The sequence below is a fragment of the Ursus americanus genome, chromosome 20, assembly GCF_024610735.1.
Source record: "Ursus americanus isolate L20-20 chromosome 20, mUrsAme1.1.p, whole genome shotgun sequence".
Classification (NCBI taxonomy): Eukaryota; Metazoa; Chordata; class Mammalia; order Carnivora; family Ursidae; genus Ursus; species Ursus americanus.
The window spans coordinates 28632112-28649628 of record NC_142146.1 but is presented as its reverse complement, the minus strand read 5'-3'; the positions used below and the strand labels follow the sequence as shown (position 1 = coordinate 28649628).

Genomic DNA, 17517 nt, shown 5'->3' with positions numbered 1-17517 from the left:
TGAGTAGGGGACCTCGTGGCAGGCAGCTGCCCAGAGATGCCCTTCTTTATTTTTCCTTTCTTTTCTAGTTTTCTGAAGTGGGCAATGGCTTTATTATGAGCCAGAAAATATTGAACAAAAGCTATAATAAGAACAAAATGATCTATTGTTAGATCTTGATGTGGCCTCTAAAGACCATGTGCTCCCATTATAAATTGGGAGCAGCGGTCCTCAGAATGACAATAGTTATTATTACACTGACAAGGCAGTTCTCAGAATTTCTTATTTTCCTAAAAATGGCACTTGTGGGTGTGAAAAAGATTGCCTTAATCCATTTTTTAATGAAAACACTTTAAATAAAGACATCATCTCATACGTGGAAGAAACCTATGATTAATATGCTACAACATTCCCCAAACTACTGGGTGAGAGAATGTCTTGAGAAGGCACTCAGATGCAGACGCTGTCAATGCTGAGCTGCCCCAGTTTCCCCAGGGAGTACCCAAGATGCCTGTCTTGGGTAAGGTGGGGGCAAGCTGGGATAAAAAACAGAAACTGAAGCCCAAGTTAACTGGTGATGTCTGCTGCTTCTGAGGAAGGCTGCCTCCCACCAGGAGCGGGGATAAGGAGTAGAGATTAAGGAGATAAGCTGTAGGGTCAGACTGAGGTTCAAATCTGGCCTCTGTTGCTTATGGGTGGTGTGACCCTGGGCAATCTCCGCCACTTCTCTGGTCAGTTTTCTAATTTGTAAGTGGGTGTAGTGAATACTACTGATGTGCCACTTAAACCTCCTAACCAGACACATTTTGGCACACTCGTGCTCCAGCTGTTGTGAGTATTAGCTTTGTGTTCGTCTGCTCAGGCTGCCACGACAAAAGGCCACAGAGTGGGAGGCTTCAACAACAAATATGCATTTTCTCATAGTTCTGGTGGCTAGAAGTCCGAGAACAAGACGTCGGCAGGTTTGGTTTCTCCTCGGCTTGGGGATGGCTGACCCTCTGAGCACTGGTGCTCCTGGTGTTTGTCAGTGTCCTAATCTCCTCTTCTTACAGAGGTACCAGTCAGATAGAATTGGGGCCCATCCTAACAGCCTCATTTTACATTAATCACCTCCTTAAAGGCCCTATCTCCAACTATAGTCACATTACGAGGTACTGGGGGTTAGGGTTCAACATACGAATTTCAGAGGAACACAATTGAGCCCATAACAATGGCTAACAGGGCACACATGTCCCCTTCTCCAGACAATTGCTCTCAGATCAAAGAATTTCCTTTTCAAAGAGGTTATGCGTCCCCTCCACCATGGAGTGCAGTTCAGGCCAATGACTGAATGACTTAAGATGGAGCCAGCCCCCTGGTATCACTCCTGCTCCAAAGTGGGATTGGGCTCCTCCCGCTGTTTCCCTGTCTAGACATACCCTCTCCCCCAACCCAAGGGCTCTCTCACAATAAAACACATGCACCAGAATAACCATCTCAGGCTCTGCATCTAAGGACCCCAACCGAAGACTTGGGGGTGTTATAAGAACAGTACGTTAACTCATGGCTATAGCATACAATTTTACAAAAGATAGGTGATGCTATGCAATTATGTGAACATCTCTTAAAGGAAAACACATGCCAGCAAGGTCACATTCTTTTATATTATACATTTAATCCTTAAGACTTTCTAGAAAACAATAAAGCCCACACCTATGGACACTGCTAAACTGAGTCATTTGTCACATATCAATTATATCTCACATAGCTCAACTTCTTCTCTCTTGAGGTCTAATCTACTTGCCCTGCTCAGAGTTTTCTTAAAATGCTCTATCTAGCATAGGGTCCAGAACATAGTAAGTGCTTAATAAATGACCATTAGTATTCCCTTAGCATGTAGAAAATAGTTTTCTTCATACTTCTCATACCAAACTTAAGTACCTATCATTCCAATTTTAGCAACGGACTGTTGAAGCAAGCACCCAATTATAAGTATTTAGAAAAATACCTGACAAGAGTGCAGGGGAAGAAAAAAATGATCCCTTCTGCCAGAGACGAGAGGAGGGCTTTGGCCTTACTCCAGAGAAGAGGTAGGGAAGGACAGTGGGAGGGGTCGGAGCCGGCAAGCTGCTGGAAAGTCACGTGCTCTGTGAGATGCCACGCTCATCAGACACTTGGCGTAGTAGGTACAGAGGCAGGGTTTGCTGTCTGAATTAGTCAGTGCCAGAGGAGGCCCCCAGCCTCAGTACCTGAGACAGAGGCGGAGGGAGCCTGCACAGCAATTATGACGAGAGCTCTGGACAAGCTTTGGTTGAGCCAAGCTTCCCTCATCTTGGGATAGGCCATCCAAACCGATATCTGGGTTGCATCAGTATGGTTTGTACAAGAAGCATTTATACATAAAGGGCCAAGAGCAGAGCTAGAACAAACTCCTCAGGCAGAGGCAACCTGTCTTTCAGAGCGTTGGACTCCGCCAAGTAGATAATTATCATTGCTGAGACCCCAGGCTTCCATTCTCCCGGAAGCTAATAAAGGGACTCAGTCTGTCACCCTTGGACATACCTTCCCCTGCACTGTTAGAAGAAAAGGACTGACTCCGAAATTTTGCTGTTTTGAAAAGGCATTGTGTCAATTTCTAAACTTCAATATACACTGGATTTTATTTTTCCTTTTCAATTTTTAAAAGCCATCTCTCCCCCCACTGTGCACCATGAAATGGTTTTTCATGGTTATGCAGTGAGTCATCAGCTGGGCCTAGTTCTCAGGGTGTCCTAGTTCCCATCAGCAGCTATTAAGATTGCTCGTGGGAGCTCAGAAGTCATAGAGGGGGAAGGGTCCACTTGGAGGGCAGCGATGATTATTTTCCATGGTGACTCATCCCCTTTTATGGCTACCATGGACCTCTGTTGGAGGTCCTGGAGAGGCTGTTACTCCACATTCCAAATGCTGCTGCATCACTAACTCATTACAAAGAGCCCCCTTCTGGGCCTGTGGGAAGCAAGTGTAATTTTCATTCTCCATAACATTTAGTAGGGCTGGAGGCTTAGAGCAGCATATTTGCTAGGGAACGTTTTGAACCAATGTTCAGTCCAGGGAAGAATATGGACAGCCCTCAGTGAAATGAACACACTCATACTCCAAGGCAGAAATGAACACTCCAGATATCTCAGCTCTTACAATCACCTCCAATCTTGCACAGGCTGCCACAAATCTTGCCTAAAGCACTTACTAGCATGTCACTCTTTCCCCAGCAGTGGCTCCCCCACTGCCAGTGAAATGGAATATAAAATCTTCAGCTTGGCAGCCAAGGCCTTCAGTCACCTGGGTGCAATTTTCTTTCCCAGACCTGCCTTCCTCACATCAATGAATCCGGTAGCTCTCAGTTAAGGTACGCGCCTAAAGGGATTCTGAATGGGTGGCCCCGGGCTGGGTCCAGGTAGTTTTATTTTTCTGATGCTTTCCAGATGGCTCTCATATGTACCTTTACATCAGGACCTTGCCTTTTGTAACCTGGACTCTACGTTTTCTACCGAGCTCACTCTCGTTTTCTAACTTCATTCTTTTAAAGAGCTCTCCTAGAATTGCCTTGTCCAATAATGGTAGCCATCAGGCACATGTGGTTATTTAAATCAAAGTTAATTACAATGACATAAAATGACAAATTCAGATCCTCAGCCACACTGGCCACATCTCAAGCACTTGAAAGCCATCTGCAACATGATTACAGAACATTTCCATCATCGCTGAAAGTCCTACCAGACAGTGCTGTTCTAGAGTGTCCTCCTTTCTAGGTCTAGCTCTGCTTGACTGCACCCTCCCATTCTGATTTGGCTAGATTTCTTTGAAGCCCTGGGATGTGAGTCACTTCCCCGCACTGCCCCTCTTCTCCTCCTCTGGCCGGCACACCCTCCACCACCACCAGTCCCCATCCCTGCAAATAAGAAGGCAGAATCACAGGCCAGAAGGTTTTCCAATCCTCACAGCCCTGGACTTAGCAGGGGAGGCAGTGACTTGATCTCACCCTAGCTTTGGACGTCTTCTGCATGTCCCCAGAGCCACTTCGAAGGACCTATCAAATCAAACCTTCTCATCTATAAGATGGCTTTTCCACCTTCTTTTACACAGGGCCTACAAGTAGAGGTGGGTTTTTTTAAAGTTTTAATTTAAATTCCAGTTAGTTAACAGTGTAGTATGTTTCAGGTGTAGGACACAGTGATTCGACACTTCCATACCTCACCCAGTGACAAATGGAGCTTGAACAGATATTCATCTCCTACCCTTCATCCCAGAGAAAGGCAGCTCATGGACCTCTTAAATCCCCACAGTAGACAATGTCTTTCACTGCAGAGCAGAGATCAAGTCCACTTTATTAATCATATGACAACTGTGATGGAGAACTAAATCTCAATTACAAACAACACGTTTATAGTCTGTGGGGGGGGTGCGGGTGGCAGTTGCTTGGTTTTCTATCTTTTTCATGCTTTCTTCTCTCACACAATAAGCTATAGGTTAGTACTAGTACTGTGACCTATTCTAAAATAAAGCCTCAAAACTAAGGCTAAAATTAGCCACGTTGATTAGCTTACCCTGCGGCACCACACATGAGGCTGTGAAAAAATTTTCTTAGCCAAAATGCATATTCATGACCCTTTCTGTAAGGAGGGCTAAATTAAGTACAGTACAGTGCCTTTTTTCTATGTAGGACAGGAGGCTCTGCTGTAAGTTCTTCTTCGAGTGACATCTATTTGATTAAGCCCATCAAAGGCCCCCCCCCACAGACACACACACACACCCCAGAAATAAGTTCCATGATTCATCTGGAAATAGGTCTCCTTCGAGTTCTGAAGTCTGCTTTTATTCTACAAGTCAAGGTGATTCTCCCTTAGACAAAACTTTTAACATTTCTCTGAACTTGTTTTTCTGGTTTGGAAAGCAAAAGTCAAAACAAGTAGGTAAAGTTTGTCTTTTCTCCACCAGATGAAGAGAAATAAATACGGGCTGGGAATCCACTCTCTCACGGGGAAATACAGGCAGACAGAACGGAGAGACCCTGAGGAGCTGGGGCTGTATGGCTGGATGCAGCGTTTGGTGCCAGGAGACATCGAGTGCTGTGACTTTAGGCAACTGGCTTGAGCTCCCTGGGCCTTAAGTGTCTCATTTGTAAACAGGGAATAGTAATAACTCAGCACCCTAAAAGCTGGAGCCTGCGCTAGATGGTTTCAGGTTGTTTTCCTGCTCTAAGGCTTGCAAATGTACAACGTGGAGTAACGGACTCGATCAGCGTGCATATGAATCATCTGGAGAACCTGACGAAATATGAACCCTGCCTAGTAGGTCTGAGCTGGGGCCTGAGAGTCTGCATTTCTGACATGCTTGGGGTGACGGAGATGCTGCTGGCCCATGAACCACACTCTGAGGAGCAAGAGATTCGACCACTGCTTTCTGCTCCTGGCCACCAAGTGTTCATCAAGACGTGAGATCCCAATGAAGATTTTCATGAAGTTGAAGAATTTGAAGTGCCATCGAAAGGAAGCCTCTGCCTTCTTCTTATTTTTCTTTGGCTGTACTTCCTCATTAACAGAGGCTCAGTTGCATGGAATGCATTTAGCAATTTGTTTGTTGGCAGAAACAACACCTTCTGAGCCAAATAGGATTTCCTCTCCGATGAAATCCTGAAGTTATAATTTCTTTTTTCCACCTCTATTCTCCTGGAAAATGTTTGCTTCTCATTGGCAGCACCCCACAGTTAACTGGCCAGCTGGAGGCAGTCAGGAAACTGCCAGAAGATGCTTGCGGGAGCTGCCGTGCTCGGCTCACTGGTGTGAACAGGCAAACTGAATATGGCAAGATGGGTCGATGACCACAAAAACATGAGGAAACGCTACTGCACTACTGTGGGCATGACATTCATTTAAACGTTTTAATTAAAGGAAGTGCATCTTACACACATCAGTTTAGGCCCACTTTTGTGGTCCAACTCAGGAAAAGTTTCTATTGCGATTGGATTTCCTGGGTGACCTGCCCTTGCTTGACCTGGCTACTTCCTGTGGAATGAGATATAGTCTTAGAGAGCAAGGTAAGCCCACGTTTAAAAGGAACTGTTTTGGGGTGCCTGGGTGGCTCAGTCAGTTAAGCATCTGCCTTTGGCTCAGGCATGATCCCAGGGTCCTGGGATCGAGCCCCACATCGGGCTCCTCGCTCAGCAGAGAGCCTGTTTCTCCCTCTGCCTGTTGCTCCCCCGGCTTATGCTTTCTTTCTCTCTCTCTCTGTCAAATAAATAAAATCTTTCTTAAAAAAGGAACTGTTTCATGGTTTAAAAAGTCTAGACAAGCTTCCATTTACATATCCTCAAAATAGTAAGTCATAACGACTATTTACCTTTGTATGACCCTTCACGATTAAAGTGCTTTCAAATATTTTTCTCACATAAGCTTCCCTCACAATGTGGTATGAGATGAGTAGGTGGTCTTATTCCCCCATATTATAGACAAGGAACATAAAATTTGGAGCTACTTGACATTTTTAAGTTAATTTGAAAGTGGCAGACCCCAAACCATGTCTTCTGATTCCAAATCTAGGGTTCATTTGTATTAAATCATGCTGACTATGTAATTCTGTTCGGCTATTCTTTAAAGGTAGGCACTCAATTTGGTTACATACTCACAAATGCAACAATATTGGCAAAAGGTGACTTTTTAAATTCATGGCGGCCTCTACGTCTTTATCCATATGCCTGCTCTTTCTCTTCCTCTTCTCAACCACTCTCTCTACCACATGCACACCACTAAATACCACAGAGCAATTTCAAATGATGCCTAGAACTCTGAGCAGAGGTTAAAATGCAATTTTTTATGTGGGAAGTCACTAGAAAGAGGAGTTCAACAAAAATTACTGCACTAGTTATCTATCGCTGCATAATAAAGTACCCCCAGACTATGGCTTAAAACAATAATAAACATTTATTATCTCACACATTTTCTGTGAGTTGGGAATCCAGGAGCGGCTCAGGCAGGAGGTTCTGGTTCAGGGCCCATCATGAGGTTTTGGCCAAGAAGTCATCTGGGATAACAGTCATCTGAAGGCTTGATAGGGGACTGGAAGATCCAATTCTAAGCTCACTCATGTGGATCTTGGCAGGACACCTCAGTGCCTTGAACATAACCTTGAACAAAGGGGAGCTTGAGTGCCCTCACAACATAGCAGCTGGTTTCCCTCAGAGGGAATGATCCAAAACAGCAAGGCAGAGCCGCAATATCTTCTGTTACTTAGCCTTGGGAGACACACTTTTCAATTCCCATGCTATCCAACTGGCTACACAGATCAGTCCTATTCAGTGTGGGAGAGGACCGTGCAGGGGCATAAATACCAAGAGGCAAGAATCATTGTGGGGCATATCGGAGGATGGCCACAAAAAAATTACCTAGAAGTTTAACTTTTATTTCATTTTTTGAGGAAAATATTTATTTTATCATCATGTATACATAGTTGGGCTGTATATTGAGGTTACATAATGAATCATGACAGACTTTACACTAGAACTCTCTCCCAATATCCAAGTTGGTGATACCACAACCTTTAAAGGATTGTAAAGAGAAAAACTTACATGTAACAAGATTTGGTTCATAATTAGGATAGATATGGATTTGAACAGTCAGATCCTAGTGAAATTTCATTGTTCCCCAAATGGTCAAGATCATATTTAGGGGACCTAAGTATGTAATTATTTTTAGCATCACATCATATTGCTAGAATTCTAAGTATTCACAAAACTCATGGGGAGAAAAATACCGCAAAACTAAGATGCACCATAACCTACATTAAGGAGAGCATGAACTGATCAAACAGAGAAATGTCCAGAAGGTGGGACTCTGATGGGGGGGCATTTAATGGGATCTATGTTAGAGTTCTCTGAAGAAACAGTATCAATAGGATATGATAGAGAAAAAGAGATACAGACAAATTATTTTAAGTAACTGGTTCTCACAATTACAGTGGGAAGCTGGCAAGTCCAAAATCTGCAGGGCAGGACAGCAGGCTGGAGGCCTACGCAAGAGTTAATGTTGCAATCTTGAGTCCAAAGGCAATCTGGAAGCAGAATTCCTTCTTCCTCAGGGGGACCTCAGTTCTTTCTCCAAAGATCTTCCACTGATTGGATGAGGTCCACCCAAATTATGACGAGTAGCCTGCTTTACTCAAAGTCTACTGATTTTTTTTTTTTAAAGATTTTATTTATTTATTTGACAGAGAGAGACAGCCAGCGAGAGAGGGAACACAAGCAGGGGGAGTGGGAGAGGAAGAAGCAGGCTCCTAGTGGAGAAGCCTGATGTGGGGCTCGATCCCAGAAAGCTGGGATCACGCCCTGAGCTGAAGGCAGATGCTTAACGACTGTGCCACTCAGGCGCCCCCAAAGTCTACTGATTTAAATGTTAATCACATCTAAGAAATACCTTCACACAATATCCAGACTGGTTTTGGAGCAAACATCTGTGTATCACAGCCTAGCCAAGTTAAGATATATGATATTAAGCATCGTAAGATCTAACAGGAGTATTTTTTCCCAACCTGGATTCTGACAGAGAAGATGAATGAAGCTGGCAAAGAGAACTCAGATCTCCCACTCAGGCTGTAAAAGTCCCAAACAGTAGAATCCACGACACTTTCAGAATTGAGCACCATCTCAACACTTAGGGGACCAGTTACCTAGCAAATAGAAACTGGAATCTACTGTCAGAATCTACTATCTTCCTTGAAAAGCTCTTGGTCTCTGAGTATTCATGGTAAACTGTTACAGATCTCTGGTAGAGTTCTCCTTACAGTCATTTAAAAAAAATCCCATCATCTTCATTTTGTTTGGAGTTTTCAAACCTCTCTGGTGAGCCTGACTGGCTATTTGGGTCAAAACATTGATGCCCACCATGAATGACACCAGGGAAACAGTCCACCCTGCACAGTGGGATCTGTGTAAGTCTTCCTTCTGGAAGGTGCAGGTACCCAGTGTTGCACCATGACTGTAGAGTAAGTATCTGCACAAAAGGCTCAGGGGCTTATTAAAATCATTTTCCTTATCAATTACTGATGTAGTGATTCAAATGGCGGTCCTGTGACAGACAGCAGACCAATAAAACCATCAAAATAAATTTTTTAAAAAGCTTAATTCAGGAAAAACTGATGAAAAAAATTCCATTAGATCTCTCTCTCTTTTTTTAAAGATTTTATTTATTTATTTATTTGACAGAGATAGAGACAGCCAGCGAGAGAGGGAACACAAGCAGGGGGAGTGGGAGAGGAAGAAGCAGGCTCATAGCAGAGGAGCCTGATGTGGGGCTCGATCCCATAACGCCGGGATCACGCCCTGAGCCGAAGGCAGACGCTTAACCGCTGTGCCACCCAGGCGCCCCCCCTTAGATCTCTTTTTATTTATTTTTTAAATTTATTTTTAAATAGGCTCCAACACGGGGCTTGAACTTACAACTGTGAGATTGAGATCTGAGCCCAGATCAAGAATCAAATTGTAAATCAACTGAGCCACCCAAGTGCCCCCCACTGGATCTCTTATAATAGCCAGGAACTACTTCCAACTTCTTAAAAAACCAGTTGTCTTAGGTTGGATTCCCCAAAAGCAGATTCTGATATGAAGACCTTCATCAAAGTTGTTAGGAAAGGCTCCTGAGAAACACTGGTAGGTGGTGAGGAAGTAAAACAGAGGGGCAGGAGGCCATGCAAAGGGCCAGCATCAAGCAGAGTCCCACAAGGGGTAACCTTGGTTTAATCCCACAGAGCTCTAGGGTCAATTGGTGGAGGGTACTGGAACATTTATACTCTTGCACACATTAGTCACTTTTAAAAGGCTGCCTTCGGGAACTTGGCGGGGGGCAGGAGTGAAGGGTAAATTCCCAGGCACTCTGGCTCTCTTTGAGTACTAGAAAAGCAGCCTCCCACAGCCCCCCACCAAAAGAGACACAGGTGAGAGGCGAGCAGAAGAAAATGAAAAAGGGATGGAAGAAGGTATAGACAGAACACTGACAGCAGCTGCTATATGGGGAAAACTTTTCTCTGGCACTTGCTTCCTATCCAGGGTTCTCTAGTTCTACTTATTGTGGTTCCTCCAATCAGACACCCTCCTGTCACATGTCTCCTCTAAAAACAGGTAATGGAATCCCAGCTGCATACCTGTGCTCTCTATCCAAAAGTGTCTGAAGCACTTAACCTGACCCACATCTCCAAACACTTCATGGCTCTCAACATTTTGAACCAACAGCGTCACTTCTTAGTTACCATTTACATTTCAATTTGATCACCCAATTGTGACGTTGTCTTACCCAACCCACATTCCAAACCCAAATTAAATTTTAGATTTGCTTTGCACACAGCCCACCCAAGCCCATCGGCTTGCTGCACCGAGCTCAGGTCCTCAAGGACAGTGACTCTCCCCCAATCCTAGCGCCACTTGGCCTCTTGATCTGCACTGAGCCCTTTAGGTATTGTTGAATTATTCAGCCATGGTGCTTATGGAATTCTAAACTCCTTAGAGCTGAAAACATTCCCAAGAAATCCTCACCCACAAAGGAGAAGAAAAAATCTTGAAATCACAAGTTTGAGTGCCCTCTCCCTGTTAATATCCAGCTCCTTCCCTCAGAGCATGTATGTTTTTATGCTCTGTGATTGTCCTCATCCAACACACAATGAAAAAGCCCAGGGCATACCTACTGATTTGCATCAAATTCTTTTCACAAACAGCAATAATGCTTAGTCATCCCACTAGAAAATTAATTTTGCCCTATTTAATAACTAAGAAGAAATGGATGTGCTGTGTATTTGCATGGTAACAGTATTAAAAGTGTTTGTTTCAGTGAAGCCAAAGCCAAGTTTCAATAAAGGAAAGGAGAACATCTAGGAAGCAAATTTCATTTCAAATTTACATTTCCCAGTGCTGTTAGCGTATCTACCAATATTCTCAGAACCAAAGGACAATAGGCAGAAAATGACTTAGACCAAGGGTCTGCAAACTAGGGCCTGTGGGCCAGGTCTGGGCTCCCTGCTTCTGTCAACAAAATTAGGGAACACAGTCATAGCCCAAACCATCTATGGCTGTTTTCTCTCTAAACTAGCAAATTTGCGTAGCTGTGACAGAGATGGTATGGTGTGCAAAGCCTAAAATATTTACTATTGACCATTTAAGAAAGTTTATCCACCTCTGCTATAGACAATAAGCAGTTACAAATGGTGGAGGTAGGAGCAGCCTCTCCTTCAAATCCAGGAGCCCACCAAGAGTCATCCCACCAGAACTAAAGGCATTCTTATCACTCTGGAAATTCCAAAGGATTTAGGAACTCTGCCTCATGAATTAGGCTCAAAGACCAAATAGTAGAACAAAAGATGCTCATAGTATTCTTACCACTTAGGGAACTACAAGGATTTTAGGAGCTCTGTGCCACAAACTGGAGGCAGAGCACAATATGTATTTTTCTACTACTTTCACAGGCTCTAATCTACAGCTGTGGCTGAGGAAGGATTTTCTGAGAACAGGACATTTGAATTGAGGCCTGAAGAATGAATAGGCATAGGCCAGGTACACAGTGAGATAAAATGATGTGGCCTCCAGAAGAAACAACATTTGCAAAGCATCTGAGGTGGGTAAGATGTGGGCACACAAGGAAATGAAAGGAAGCCAGTGTAGCTGGACCATCAGGAGTAGAGTAGCCAACCATTCTAGTTTTAAGTGCTAAAACTGAAGAAGTCCCAGACAACCTAGGATGGCTGGTCACCATCACAGGAATGAGATGGATCATAACACTGGGTGAAGTTGGTGAAGGGGGGCCGTGTGAAAGATTTTCTATTTTGTATGCGAAACACAACAGAAAGCCACAGGAGAACTTTAAGCAAGCAACAACAAACTCTGATTTACATTCTTTTTTTTTATTTCCCTCTTTTGTTTTTTTGTTTTTTTTATTACAATAATTTTTTTATTATATTATGTTAGTCACCATACAGTACATCCCTGGTTTTTGATGTAAAGTTCCATGATTCATTAGTTGCGTACAACACCCAGTGCACCATGCAATACGTGCCCTCCTCACTACCCACCATGCAATACGTGCCCTCCTCACTACCCATCACCAGCCTATCCCATTCCTCCACGCCCTTCCCCTCTGAAGCTCTCAGTTTGTTTCTCAGAGTCCATAGTCTCTCATGCTTCATTCCCCCTTCTGATTACTCCCCCTTTCTTTATCCCTTTCTTCTCCTACCAATCTTCCTACTTCTTATGTTCCATAGATGAGAGAAACCATATGATAATTGTCTTTCTCTGCTTGACTTATTTCACTTAGCATTATCTCCTCCAGTCCCGCCATGTTGCAGCAAATGTTGAGAACTCGTTCTTTCTGATAGCTGAGTAATATTCCATTGTATATATGGACCACATCTTCTTAATCCAGTCATCTGTTGAAGGGCATCTCGGCTCCTTCCACGATTTAGCTATTGTGGACAATGCTGCTATGAACATTGGGGTGCATATGGCCCTTCTCTTCACTACATCTGAATCTTTGGGGTAGGTACCCAGTAGTGCAATTGCTGGATCATAGGGTAGCTCGATTTTTAACTTTTTAAGGGACCTCCACACTGTTTTCCAGAGTGGCTGTACCAACTTGCATTCCCACCAACAATGTAGGAGGGATCCCCTTTCTCCACATCCTCTCCAGCAATTGTTGTTTCTTGCCTTGTCAATTTTTGTCATTCTAACTGGTGTAAGGTAATCAAGATTAGAGCAGAGGTCAATGAATTAGAAACCAGGAGCACAACAGATCAGATCAACAGAACTAGAAGATGGCTCTTTGAAAGAATAAATAAAATAGACAAGCCACTCACAAGACTTACCCAAAAGAATAGAGAAAGGACCCAAATTAATAAAATTATGAATGAAAAGGGAGAGGTCACAACCAACACCAATGAAACAGGAAGGATTATTGGAAACTTTTATCAACAACTTTATGCCAATAAATTAAGCAACCTGGGAGAGATGGAGGCCTTCCTGGAAACCTATAAACTACCAAGACTGAAACAGGAAGAAATTGATTTTTTAAACAGACCAATTAATTATGAAGAGATTGAAACAGTGATTAAAAACCTTCCAAAAAACAAAACTCCAGGGCCTGATGGATTCCCCAGGGAATTCTACCAAACATTCAAAGAAGAAATAATACCTATTCTCCTAAAGCTATTTCAAAAAATAGAAACAGAAGGAAAGCTACCAAACTCATTCTATGAGGCCAATATTACCTTGATCCCCAAACCAGGCAAAGACCCCATCAAAAAGGAGGATTACAGACCGATTTCCCTGATGAATATGGACGCCAAAATTCTCAACAAGATCCTGGCTAATAGGATCCAACAGTACATTAAAGGATTATCCATCATGACCAAGTGGGATTCATCCCTGGGATGCAAGGGTGGTTCAACATTCGCAAATCGATCAGTGTGATAGATTATATCAACAAGAAAAAAGCCAAAATTCATATGATCCTCTCAATAGATGCAGAAAAATCATTTGACAAAATACAGCATCCTTTCCTGATTAAAACCCTTCAGTGTGTAGGGATAGAGGGTACATTCCTCAATCTCATAAAAACCAACTATGAAAAGCCTACAGCAAATATCATTCTCAATGGGGAAAAGCTGGAAGCCTTTCCCTTAAGATCAGGAACACGACAAGGATGCCCACGCTCTCCATTACTATTCAACATAGTACTAGAAGTCCTTGCAACAGCAATCAGACAACAAAAAGGGATAAAAGGTATCCAAATCGGCAAAGAAGAAGTCAAATTGTCTCTCTTCGCAGATGACATGATACTCTATATGGAAAACCCAAAAGAATCCACCCCCAAACTACTAGAACTTATAGAGCAATTCAGTAATGTGGCGGGATACAAAATCAATGCTCAGAAATCAGTTGCATTTCTATACATGAACAATGAGACTGAAGAAAGAGAAATTAGGGAATCCATTCCATTTACAATAGCACCAAAAATCATACGTTATCTCAGAATTAACGTAACCAGAGATGTAAAGGATCTATATTCTAGAAACTACAAATCACTCTTGAAAGACATTGAAGAAGACACAAAAAGATGGAAAAATATTCCATGCTCATGGATCAGAAGAATTAACATAGTTAAAACGTCCATGCTACCCAGAGCTATCTACACTTTCAATGCTATCCCGATCAAAATACCAATGACATTTTTCAAAGAACTGGAACAAACAGCCCTTAAATTCGTGTGGAACCAGAGAAGGCCAAGGTGTGCTGAAAAGGAAAAACAAAGCTGGGGGCATCACGTTGCGGGATTTCAAGTAGTACTACAAAGCTGTGATCTGATTTACATTCTTAAAGACCATTTTGGCAGCTGTATAGAGAATGAACTAGTCAGAGGCCAGAGACTAGCCAGAGGCAGGTGTAACACTTTAGGTGAGGTGAGGACTGGCTGCTTAGCCTTGGGCAGCTGGGGTGTTCTGTGAGTGGCCTGGGAATGGATTCTCAGAACCCATTTTATAGATGACAATTTGGGACTTGTAAAAGTTAGAGGACTTGTCTAATGTCGTACAGCCAATGGAGGAAGCCTGGACTCAGCGTCAGATCTTATTCTGTATCTCTTGATTTCTCACTATACTATGCAGATTTCTTGCTTTGTATTTATTGTGTAAAAAACAAAATTAAGAAGATACATCTAATTGCATGATCCCTGGTAGGATGAAAATTTCTAAGACAGACAAAAAGCAAAAATAGATTTTTATTTTATAAATGGTTCTGGTTTCTCCTATTTAATCAATTGTAAAACTCAATTTAAAACTCAAGCAAAATTCTTAGTTAAATTGGTGTGATAATTATTACCAAAATATTTAACAAGAAAGGACAAATTTATAAAAATGCAACAAAGCAAATAGCATAAGTATTGTGTTGCTTCCCTCAATCAAATGAAAATGATTATTTTAAACAACAGGGAGGAAGAAAATTATTAATGTTAAAGTGAGACAATGTTACGCATTTCTGACTTTAGGATCTGAATTAATAGGATCCTATTAAAAAGCCCCCAGAAAACTTAACAGGATCAAATAAATCTTGACAACGGAAGAGGTATATGTAAATATATATAAATTTGGGCCTATCTGTGTTTTTTCTGTGTATTCTACTCAAAATTAGAAAAGTAGAATTGTGTTTATTCCATTAGTACATTACACACCTTTGTCTAATGCACCTAATTTTTCATAGGCCATTTGACTAAAAATAATTTCATATCTTCCCAAGAGAAAATTAAACAAAATAGGAATATATTAATCTAAGACTATAACTAGAGAGATGAAAATAGAGATAGCTATATGTGTAATTTATCAATGTTGACATGGAACAATCTACCTGAAGGTATGCTCTGAAATCCCAGGCCTCCAGGGAAAGAGCACATTTTACTGTCACCATACCTCCCGGTGTCTGAAGGTTTTATTTCCGTGACAATAACAACTGAAAATCAACCTGCTCTAAAGCATTGATTGCATTTGCTGATGCTACAGCTCTCCAAGGACTATTTTTCTGAAAAGTGAAAGAGTAATACAAAATAATTTATCAGACAATTTGCATCTTATTTGGGAGTCCTCGGTGGTGAAAACTGCTATGCCTAGCAAATGCTGGAGCCAAGTGTTTGGGTGATTGATTCAGAAACTCCCAAGTTCTTTGGGGGTAAATCCATAAGTAAATGAATACACGTCACCACACAATTATCCCCACAGGAGGCCCCTCAAGATCTTGCATCCACCTACTTAGCACATAAAATAATGTCCATTAAAGCATAAAAGTGTATCATCTCAGTGAGACTGCAGCTTTTATGGCTGTTACAATAACACTGGCGACATCATTTCTGCTTATTAATGATTTCACACCCATGAAATTCAAATAGAGTAGGTTTTCTACCTTAGAGCACCATATTCTTGAAAGGAGATCCTGCTGCTCCATTATCCTTTATGCCAGCTTATTAAAAATTGTTTAACAGGGCAATACAAATGGAGAAATTATTCATGATATCCAGGAATACTTAATGCTGGCTTCCAGTGTCTCACTTCATGCCTAGAAGAATAGTTCTCAAAGAGTGGTCCAGGGGCCCCGGGGGTCCCCCAGACCCTTTCAGGGGAGTCCAAAATCTAAATTACCTTCATAACAGTACTAAGACCTTATCTGCCTTTTTTTTTTTTTTTTTTAAAGATTTTATTTATTTATTTGACAGAGAGACAGCCAGTGAAAGAGGGAACACAAGCAGGGGGAGTGGGAGAGGAAGAAGCAGGCTCCCAGCGGAGGAGCCTGATGTGGGGCTCAATCCCAGATTGCCGGGATCATGCCCTGAACCGAAGGCAGACGCTTAACAACTGCACTACCCAGGCGCCCCTTATCTGCTTTTTTTTGCTTTCATCCTCTCATGAGTGCATGGTGGAGTTTTCCAGACACTCTATGACATGTGATGTCATGATAAATCTAAATGCAAAGCAGATTATGAGAATCCAGCTGCCTTCTATTAAGTCACTTTTTTAAAAAATGTAAAACAATGCCACTCTTTTCAATAATTTTTTTTTAATTTTGGAAAACATAATCAATTTTCATAATATGCAACAACATGGATGAACCTTGAGGATATTACACTAAGTGAAATAAACCAGTCACAGAAAGACAAACACTGCATGATTTCACTCATATGAGGTATCTAAAATACTCAAATTCATAGAATCAAAGAGTGGAATGGTGGTTGCCAAGAGCTGGAGGAAGGAAGAAATGGGGAGTTATTAATCAATGAGCATGAAGATTTAGCTATGCGAGATAAGTTCTAGAGATCTGCTGCATAACAGTGCACCTACAATCAACAATACTATAGTACAGTGAAACATCCAAAAAGGCAGATGTCATGTTAATTGTCCTTACAACAATGAAGCAAAATTTTAAAAAATTAAAATTAAAGACTAGCTGTACTGTCAGGGTGCCCCTAAGAGGAGTGCCCCAGGACCCCCTAGCTTGCACCCACCTTTACCTGTCCTGCCAGGTGCCCTCAGTGCTTAGAACCCTGGGTCCCCCTGACCTGCATCTACTTCAGGTTTAGCTATCCTTCCAGTGTACCCTCTGTGCATAGAACCATGGGACTCCCCCAACCTACACCCACTTCAGCTTTAGCTATCTTGCCAGGGCACCCACTGCATGGAGAATCCTGAAACCCCCCAGCCCACACCAGCGAGTTCTAGCCAGCCAGTGAAATTCACCAAATACACATAGGGAACAACCATATACAAGACCATTTCTTCACGTTGAAGAGTAGTTTTTCCACCTAATCCAGAGAAACAAATAGAAAGCCAAGCAAAATGGGGAGACAAAGGAATATGCTCCAAAACAAAGGCCAAGACAAAACCTCAGAAAAAGAACCAAATGAAACAGAGATAAGCCTGATAAAAAATTAAAGGAATAATCATAAAGATACTCACCAGGCTGGAGAAAAGATTGGAAGAACTCAGTGAGACCTTCAATAAGGAGATAGAAAA

The 17517-nt window shown here is 42.2% G+C and overlaps 1 protein-coding gene across 11 annotated transcripts in view; it reads right to left on the bottom strand.

The window, feature by feature from the left end:
* The window catches only part of NEK11 (NIMA related kinase 11), a 245937-nt gene that overhangs the window by 99518 nt on the left and 128902 nt on the right, over nt 1-17517 (bottom strand). Inside the window, exon 14 of one of the 11 annotated variants that reach the window (XM_087870200.1) lies at nt 14907-17496. The exons of the other annotated variants lie outside the window; for them this stretch is intronic. Within the exon in view, the coding sequence (XP_087726326.1) occupies nt 17282-17496 (215 nt within the window). The 3' untranslated portion in view covers nt 14907-17281. Of the gene's footprint in view, nt 1-14906; nt 17497-17517 lie in introns of those variants that run through there. 11 annotated transcript variants of the gene reach the window in all.